Source organism: Haplochromis burtoni, unplaced genomic scaffold, assembly GCF_018398535.1.
Source record: "Haplochromis burtoni strain Fernald_Lab_line unplaced genomic scaffold, NCSU_Asbu1 Contig_2261, whole genome shotgun sequence".
NCBI classification, from domain to species: Eukaryota; Metazoa; Chordata; class Actinopteri; order Cichliformes; family Cichlidae; genus Haplochromis; species Haplochromis burtoni.
Genome location: NW_024584622.1, coordinates 1 through 10,189, shown reverse-complemented (window position 1 = coordinate 10,189; position 10,189 = coordinate 1). Strand labels below are relative to the sequence as shown.

At 41.4% G+C, this 10,189-nt stretch overlaps 1 protein-coding gene across 1 annotated transcript in view; it reads right to left on the bottom strand.

Annotated features, from left to right (window-relative positions):
* Positions 1–9,918, bottom strand: part of LOC102291750 (latent-transforming growth factor beta-binding protein 3) — a 13,238-nt gene extending 3,320 nt beyond the window's left edge. Inside the window, exons 1-4 of the mRNA XM_014331391.2 lie at positions 3,458–9,918; positions 3,212–3,375; positions 3,016–3,121; positions 675–761 (exon numbers count right to left, since the gene is read on the bottom strand). Of these exons, the coding sequence (XP_014186877.2) occupies positions 675–761; positions 3,016–3,121; positions 3,212–3,375; positions 3,458–3,509 (409 nt within the window). The 5' untranslated portion in view covers positions 3,510–9,918. The remainder of the gene's footprint in view (positions 1–674; positions 762–3,015; positions 3,122–3,211; positions 3,376–3,457) is intronic.
* Positions 9,919–10,189: the final 271 nt, after the last annotated feature.

Below are 10,189 nucleotides of genomic sequence, written 5' to 3'. Positions count from 1 at the left end.
AAATACTATACCGGTATGTAAAAAATACACTGCACCCAAAATATTTCATAATTCAGCAATACTGATCAGTCTAATAAACTTAAACCTACTCCATCCTTCCTATTCTGGTACTGTTATCAAGCTTAAACGTGCTGCTGGTTTCCTCTTTCTGGTACAAAGTGGGCCAAAAATAAAGAAGAGAGACAGACTCGCGACAGAAAAGCCGATCAGCTGATCATTAATCAGTTTCATGATTGAAGTAGCAGCAAGAAGAGGCACTCGCTCCATATATTGGTTGTTAAGCTTAACGTGGGAATGCTTTACAAACATTCAGAGATGAACTTAAACACTTGCTTTACTTCTCTCTGGGATCACTTCCTCGGAGATGAAATGCTGGTTTGGTAGCGAGGCTACAAATACACACAGCCGCTCTATCACATGATGCACACTGCTCCGAAGTGCTACGGTTATGAGGTGAGTTACACCGTGTCGCAAGTTTTGTGAGGTGCTTTTTTGATATTTAATGGATCGGATTACATTTTTTATTTCTCTCCGATATCCGATCCAGTAATTTACGTCAGTATCGGACCGATACCGATACGTAATATCGGATCGGTCCATCTCTAATATTAACACTTATTGTTTAAAATAAGAATTCAGGGAGGAGGAAAATACTTTTCACGGCTCTAGTTTACCTTTACAGTGAGTGCTGTTGAATCTTTTATAGCCTTGGGGACAAGTAGAGCCATAGTCTTCCACAATGTTCTGTTTGACTGATGCATCTGAGGAAAGACACAGCAGAGCACACAGGTAAAGGTATATGAAAAGCAGAGAGTTTGACATCAAATTATACAAAATGTTTAGGCACCCACCAGGTAAATGCACCGCAGTTGCAATTTTTTATACTTCAAATACTACAACAGCCCTTTACAACTAATCAAGCAGCTGTGAAACTCCCACATCACCTGTACCTCAGGTATTCTCGTCTAAATCTCATCAGTAAATCTTATATAAGGCGTTAGTGTCTCCCTACTGTTGCTACAGATCTGCAAACTGTTTTGCAACCCAGCTCCACCCCTGCCTCTCCTTACATGCTGTGTCTGACAATCAATACTGTATCCTTTGTAATGCCTGTTCTGTTCTGCCCAGTAATCTGGCTGCTGTTCTACACACCTCCAGCTTTCCACACAAGCAGGTAGAACAGGAGGAAGTTCCTACACTACCTATAGCTTACTGCAGGTGGAAATGAGAGCTTTCTTTTGAATGTAGTGGCCCCGGTTATCTGTTCATGCAACACTTTTTCACGTCCCTCCCAAACTCTTTTCTGAACAAAACCGCTTCCATGACTTTTTGAACAACTGTCACACAATCAAAGCCTTCAAGCAAAGCATGAGAAAAGTGAGAATAGTTTTGTAATTATTGTAGAGGTGTGGGAGTTGAATTCTTGATAGGAAAAAACACAGAAGTCCTAGTTTAAACATCAGTAATTGGGGAAAAGCACCTTTTTACTGCGAGCTAAGTGACAGGGCTGTCTCCCAGTGTCTGTGGAGGCTCTCTGCAGGTCTCCCACAGTCCAAAGACACGGCAGTCGAGAAACATGAGTTTGGACTGTGGAAGTGGTGTTTCTAAATCACCCATAGGCGTGAATGAGTGCATGAATGAGTGTCTGTCTTTTTGTGTTAACCCCTTTTGACGGACCACCTATCTGGAGGGTACCACAGCTCTCACCCAATGACAGCTGAGATAGACTCCAGACTGAAGGGGATGGTTAAAAACTATTGCCTGCAATTCAGTTCAATTCAGTTTAATTTATATAGTGATAAATGTCAACAACAGTTGCATCAAGGAGTTTTATGTTGTAAGGAAGGGAGCCTACAATAATACAGACAAATACCCAAACTTGAGCAACTGTCATCAAGAGCAAGCACTTGATGACAGTGGAAAGGAAAAACTCCCTTTTAACAGGAAGAAACCATCTGCTGCGATTGGTTCAGGTTGAAGGGACAAAAAAAGTTTTCATCTGCACAAAACTGTACGTTTATGTCTCAGTAATTGCTACTTCTCATTTTTTATGTATTTGTCTAATTGTGTGGTTATACAGATCAATGTTTCTTTAATACTTTTTAGTTTAAGTTCCATTTTTAGGTCTGGACAAACCTTCCCTTTCTTTTTGTTTTCTTTCCTAATCATAGTTGTTTGAAGTCTTGGGGTGGTAGCTTGCAAGAGAACTGCCTTAAATTTTCTTTCATGAGACCTGAAATAATAAACCACGGTATTCTCCTCCTCCTTCTTACTGTTCAACTTTCCATCAGGGAGTAAAAACATGCAAAGCAGTTTTATGACAGAGCCGTGGAAACACTGCACATTGTGAAATCACAATGGAAACAGAGGCAACACCGCAGCTTACCTTTATCATCTCATTGAAAAAGAAAAAAAAAGATTAAAAATACAACCAGGTGTAACATAACAGATAGCACTTTTTGCAAAAACAGCTTTTAAAAGACTAACCAGGATCAGGTTTTGTCAAAAGCCACATTGTCTGAAGCCAGAACTGAGAGAGGGAATAATAGCGGAGTGGAAAAAGCACGAGTAGCCAAGATTTTCATGAAATTCGATCTTCTGCAGCGTGATGACAGCGCTGAACTGGGCAGGCCCATAGGAACATGCTTAACTAGAGGGTTATTTTCCACATTCTCTTTTTCTGTCTCACTGTCTGTGTGTAATTCTCATAATTTCTTCCGTTTCCCCCACCTTACCGCTAACTTTCATGTAGACGTTCAGACACTCGTTTTTTTAATAGAGGTACAAAGTGATTGTTTTAATCCAGGGCCATAATTTCAGAAGGTGGAAGGTATAAATTGGTGGGAATGCTTCACATTTTTGGCTCAATAAACAGTAATTTTATTCCCGGGAACACACAAGATGCTGATTTTTAAAAAAAAAATCTTAATACTGTAGATAAAGATGAAAGATATAAACCCTAGATGTGTGACATTTACAAAGCTGGTAAAAAAGGACATTTCTTGAGGTACTCACTTGGTAATTTGGGGCACTGATAACATTTGTTTTGTCCCCATGAATTCCCCACACTCCCACAGCAATCCTCCTGATTGGTCAGAACAGGAAGCGGGGTGCTGTTGCACTAAAAGACCAATATTGAGAAATATTAACAATGGGAAAACAAGGAACGCATCTATATTTCAAGTTCAAAACTTCTTACAACTGAACTCACGGCTTGTTTGGGCGTGGTCTCTTGAAAGCAGCGCCCCTTTGGTTTGCGCCTCACCAGGACCTGGCGTGTCCCCGTTTTGTGAGGAGGTTTGATATCCATTGAGTCGAGTGAGTGAATGATTACGGAGGTGTCTGGCGTGTGGTGAACACGTACATTAAACTGCACTGGAAGAGAAAAATCAGATATGAAAGGAAAGGGAAGAAGAGATATTACAATGTGAGAAGTGCTGAGGCAGACGATAGGTACCTTCTGAGGAGTGATGCCCCGGCTGTGATAAGGGGACGTTGAAGATTGACATTGACGACGTGTGTGTAAACTGGCTGCGGCTTATGCTTGACTCCACAAATTTCTGGCCGTCTGGCTTTAAAGCTACGGGGTACACAGGCTGCTCGTTGCCTCGCGCTGCCTGGGCTTGCTGGAGAGGAAACTGGCAGAGTCGACCGGTGAAGCCGGGAGGGCACAGGCAGTGCTTCCTCGAGCTGCATACTCCTCCATTCAAACACGTCAAGGGACACACAACTGCAGAGAGGAAAAGGCAACAGGCGCAGTCTTAGAAATATAAGTTGATAAAGCATGAATTCATTGATTCACTAAAATACAAGTATTTCATACTTTGAAATCCATCAATATGTATTCATGAGTTTTGTCAGACTGAAAGTGCTGATTTAGGATCCCCTGAGTCAGAGGCAGACTTTTATATGATCTTTCATAGAGTGATGTGAACAGCCTTATGATTCAGTAATGTACAGCATAAGTATGGAAGACAGACCAACGGGTTTGCAGCATAAGCAGGGCAGCGTAAAATCTTCACTTTGAACCGTGCCACTATAAAAAAAATGAATGAGTCCCTGAAGCCAGTCGGCCTGAGCAAGAAAGCAGGTAAAGTCATTGATCTGTATAACGGCTTCACTGTGGCATATGGGAAAGATCTTGAAGTTCGTGGGAAAGCGGCTGGCCTTAAAGGCATATACAGTACTCACTGCAGGTTTATTAGGTTCCCCGCTGTGTTTATTTAAGTGCAAAGTTGTTGAAATTCCCACAATAAGAACAATCGCAGGAAAGAGATAAGAGAGAGAGAGAGAGAGAGAGCAGGACTGTAAGAAAACAGCAAGCAGTGATGAATCCACAGAGAAAGATAAAACCCAAACAAGCTAGTGAAGTGGGAGTGAAAGCTTAGTCATGAAGGCCATCTCGTTATTGTGCTTCGATCCATGTTAGGTCTTTGTAACATCCCAAATGTTTGTGATACCTGAGCGTCAGTAAGACTTCCAAACACATGCACTGCAATTATGAATTAACATCATAAGCCACACGTATACTTAAGAGCAAATCAAGACAGTTATTATTAAACGTGCTGCAATTACATCACACAGCAAAAAATACTCACTGGCCACTTCATTAGGCACAGCAGTTCGACTGCTCATTAGTGCAACTTGTTTAATCTTATCAGCCAATCACATGGAGCCAAATCAATACATTTTGTTCAAACTGTGCATCAAAATAGGAAAAGAAAGATCGTTTGAAACTGCCGCGGTTTTTGGTGCCGGACGGGCTGAGTGCTTTAGAAACTGCTGACCTGCTGAAATTTTACTCCACAGTCATCTCTAGTGTTTACAGACAATAAGCCAAAAAAAGAAAATATCCAGTTTGTGGCAGAAAATGCCTTGTTGATGTAAGAGGTCAAGGCAGAATGACTGCTTCAAGTCGATAGGAAGGCAGCAGTAAGGTTAGCAGCCACTTGTTACAATCAAGGTATGCAGAGGAGCATCTCTGAACGCACAAGGTGTCACGAGACACTGCAGCAGATGTTGCCTGGTCTCAACATGAAAACATGGAACCATCCTGTCCTGTGTCAACAGCGTAGGCAGGATAACGCCCCATGCCACAAAGTTAAAAACATCTCAAACTGGTTTCTTGCAACATGATAATAAGTTCACTGTAGTCAAACGTACGTCAGCAGTCATCAGCATCATCTCATGTGATGGAATAGGGGATTCACATCACAGGTGTGCAGCCGCAGCTGCGTGATGATGTCATGGCAGTATGATTGACATGAAACAGATGCTTCGGGAAAATGACACATTATAACTAAACACATCCAGAAAAGGTGTATATAGGGTGCATAACAATGTGACTGTTAGAGCGAAACATCTGAATGATGATGCTCACACAGTAATCTAACAATGAGTTAAAAAAAATAAAGGCGTGTTTCTTCAAGGCAGGGCTCAGCGGTTTGATAAAGTGCACCATTTTTTTTTCACAGTGCCGCATAAAGATGTTCATCTTTAAGACAGTCTAAGCTTTCCATCTTGTATTACATAAGAAATTTTTTTCAGTAAGAGAAATACTGTGTCTGAGCTTAAAAAAGGAGTCAGTCGGTTAATAGATTCACACATTTTGATAGTAAATCAGGCAGCTGGCAGCAACCTGTGGAAACTCCAAGAGGTTTGTGGTTAAAAAGCAGCTGTGGACACTACTCGTCAGGTTAAGAGCTTTAATGATGCTGTGATTGTGTCTTTAATGTGTCTTTTATGTAAGAGAAAAATCTGAGTATTATTAGCTGTCATCAAAGTCTCTGCCAAAGGAATGTGTGTGCTTTCCAAAATGTTGACCAATTCATTAATTTAAAAAAGCTAGAGGTCTGTTTGAACAACAGAATCCGACTGCATTTAAGGCCCTTTTTTAGGTTATAAACCAACCAATTAGTCAAGAAAACAAACAAAAAAATTTGACTGGATGAAAGCAACTGTTATTTTCTGACAAGCAAGAAAGAAACTAGACTTCAAATGACAGGGTGCTCACTTGTGGTGTTCACACAATGTTTTTGTTTCATTTTTCAGCTCCATTGTTCTCATTTCCTCACACCCTCCCTTTGATTACCAAGATCCAAAACTTTTCTCCTATTAATCCAACTCCCTTTGTCAGAATGGTTTCCCCTCGGTTATTTTCCTGCCGTGTTTTCCTCCTTTGTCTCTTTTCGTGTCACTTGAAGTTGAATTACAGCCTCTTTGTTAAATGCACTCACTGTTGTCTTCCTCCTCCTCACCACCGCTTCAGACTTCTGCCTAAATATAGAGTCCACCATCTCTTCTACACGAGTTCTGCTTAATCACTCAAAACTTCAAATCCATTTTTCACCAAACAAACATTCACTATAGAGCTTACCCCTCCTGTATCGCTACAACATTAACTTTGAAGAGGAGAGGAGAGGAGGCCTCTCACTGTTGCTGAGCCAGGTTCGCACACGTGGAAGTAATTAGTTGCGGACTGCCGAGGAGTCTGGGCTGTGGGGTAATTAGGGGACTAGATCACTTTAAGCACAGCAGGGACATCCTCATATGGTGAAAGTCTGGCAGAAAAATGAAAGAACTTCAATGAAACACCCAACAAGTGGCATAAAATATTTTCACTCTGAAGCAACATGGACACTTCAGAGGAAGTCTGCCTATAACACTTTGTGACAGAGGACTTTAACCACTAGGACTGGGTGCAGGCAGCAACATGCAGAATCAGGTGGAAAGGCTCAGGCACAGACTGAAGACTACTTAACTCTGACATAAGAGCTCCAGTTTCCAAGGTTCACATTTCATCTCAGAACTGGATTTCGAATGAGAGGAAACTGGGAAAATGAGGGCCTTGAAAATTGAGATTGCAGACACAGAAAAAGAGCCAGAGGACTTTTTTCCCCGAATCTTACATTAGATTACACAATCTAAACGCACAGAGGCTGTGGAAACAACTAACTGTAGACAGTCTGGACTTGAGCTGGGAATGTGTCTGAATGAGACATGATCCAGCTCCTCAAAAAAGAGAAGAGAGAACATTTTTCATACCTGGAGTTGAATTTCTTGGACTCCTGTGAATAAAACCTCTTGATGTTTTTAGCCCGACGCTGCGCCATGCTACATGCAACAATGCTGATTACACAAACAATACTCTGTGGATAACACACATCATCTGCTTGGTGCATGATTATATATATCACATCTGTTGTTTCTGTGACCGGTCTATTTTTACACTGAGTTGTGAAACACACTGGTTTATCTATTTTAAACAGAAAAACAGTCAAAAACGCCAAAAAAGGGTCATTCACAGCATACAGAGATGACAATTCTACGTTGATTTGTTATGACAGATAGTCCAGTTTTTGGAGGGAAAACTCTGTTGTTTGTGTCTTCTGGCTGTTTAAAGGAACAAACTCCACCCTTGAAAGGTTGTAAAATATAGTCCTGACGAAGAGCAAAGTGAGCCTGCAGCTCTAATTAAACTGTAGTTTAAAAAAAAGAAGAGAATTTCATTTTAAAATCAAATCCGGACACACCTAAACAGCAAGAGAGACTATAGATGTAGGAAATATCATCAGCTGTGAGATTGCAGATGACCTTATTCCTTCCTTTTTGGGCTTCCTGACAACTGTTAAGATGTTCTTCTCTATGTGTTACATGCTGCTGTGAGCGTTTTGTTGTGTAATGTCATAGAAAAAAACCCATATATTTATTTACAAAAAGCATTTCATGGCGCTTTAAACAGAAATGTCTGAGTTAACAGAAAAAAAAAAAACAACCTGCAACATCTGGAAATTTCAAATTAAGCCAGAGTGAAAGAGCAAAAATCTGAAGATCCTCAAAGAGGCCATTTCAGACAGGCTTTAAAACGTGGTCAGCCCCTGAGCTCCCATGTTATAGTGTTAAAATGCCTAACTTAACAGCAGAAATAAACATATAAATTTGTTTTTTAGGTGTTCGTAACTGGCTATAACTGCCCAGAGATACTGCCATGATGTCTGCTGGGTGGCAAGACGACACAAGCAGCCAAGATGCAACTGTTTCAGGACTTTATTGAAGTCTGGTAGATGATCGTGGGATCCTTTCCATGGTAAACAAAAATGCCTCCATAACAACCAGCCAAGTGTTAAAAAAAAAAAAACAACTCTGCAGGAGGAGGCTTTATCACTCAGTGGACCATTTAGGTATATGATGTCAAATCTATCGGAACATGAAGACTGTATACGGGAGCAAAGAGGGCTCAGCACAAAGTGCATTCTGCAACAGCATTCTCTGGATGACTGAGTCTGTGTTCAGGAAGGAGGAACTATGGAGGTTTTGAATAGCTCATGGCCTTAAGCATATAACATCATCTCTAAAACAGTGGAGTCAGTGTGATGCATGCGCATGCCTGGCTTCCATTGGCACTGGGTGACGTGTTTATTCGTGTTTATTCATGTTTATTCATGATATGACAGAAGTGAAAACATGAGCGCTACTTTCTGCTCGGATTCAGGGGTGAGGAAGGTTTCCAGGGTCACAAGAGTCACGTATCAAGTTAAAGCTCCGACGGCAGGTGGTATTACACCTGCACTTCGTGCCTTGATTATCCTGACGCACAAACCTCCGCTTCACATCTTCCTCCTTTAAGTTCAAGCCATGCACAGACTAATGTTTCCTGCAGATTTTGTTTGTAAGTGGGTGTGTTTGTTTGTGTGAGCGTGCTATTAAGTCAAGGGTGTATCGCCTCCTCAGAATGCTGCTGCGGTGGAGCGACTGCACCACATTACAAGCTGAAATGGGCACAACGTTTAAAAGCTGAGATCATAACAAAGGGTTTTACTCTCCGGCGGACTTTCCCTTTAAATCATCACCTCGGCGTTCATTGGCAGAATTTATGACCCAAAATCGCTCAGCGACTCTGTCTGTCAGCTAGCTTAGCCTCTCGGAGACAGACGCCCTCTGTTTTCCACCACACCTTTGTCTTTACAGATCTAACACATTCCTGAACCGAGAGGTGGTGTGTTATTAAAAATCAAACGTGCTTAAGAGTTATTTGGTGGTCTAGATGAATGTGAGGCATGAACAGGGCTGGCTGTGTCAGTGGCGGGATGTGGAACATGTGCATCTGAAGCAACTACTCTATCATGAACAATATTTTCCACATGTTAAGAAAACAACTGAAGAAGTAGAGAACAGTCCATGATTTCAACATTACTCACTGCTAATCCATGCCAAATCGATCCACATAAAGTTTTTAATAGATAACTTTGTTCACTTCAGATCATGTAGACACACCACACTGCCATTTCATATTTTTGATCTATCTTTCCAAAATGTGGTTGGAGTGGAGCTAAGAAAGCATTTGAAGTTGACCTTGTGCTTTGCTGTTATGCTTTCAAAACCTAATTTAATTTTGAATGCCAGCTTCCCCGTACGTTCCAAGAGCCAGGAAGCTTATAATTTTCCCACCCACCGCTGACTTCAGAAGAAAGACACGAACAGCACAAAGAGACAGGAGGGAGACTCCTTGTCTTCAAGCTCTTATCATCAGCACTTCAAGTGATGGACAAATGAGAGGGAACAAACAGTGTATTTATTATATATAATAAATATATCATATTAAAGTGAGGGAATAAAGCCACACGAGAGAGATGTAAAATCCACAGACTAAAAAATAAGTGGATTATTGCGATTCCCAGACACTTATTTCTTTAAGAAAAAAAAACAGATTGGTACATTCCTCAGCTCCTACGTAAGCAAGCCCAGTGTAACGAGAAAGACATAAATAATGTCCAAAGAAAGCCCAGGAAGACTCGATCAGATTGAAAGATCTGTAAAGTTTAATGATGTTAAAGAAAGAAACAAAGAAAGAGTTGCCCTTTGAGTACCCTGTGAAAAACCCACCCACTCACTTCTGTCTGTCTGGAGATGACGCATCATCAGCCCCCTCCCTCCACGGCGTCCTTTCAGCCGCAGCCGCACCCTCCCAGCACAAAAACAACAAATTACAGTCCTACAGACTGCAACTCACTGAACTGAAAGCTACCCCACATAATCTTGAGCCATACAGATGATACAATGGCCCGATCTGTCCCCGTCTCTCACTACTGTCCTCTGGCCAAACTTAGCAAGCTAACCCGTCTGAAAGTTGGTGATGACTCCCGCTGAGTCACTTTCACTGTGATTCAGTCCCTGGATGGGTTTTTGGTCC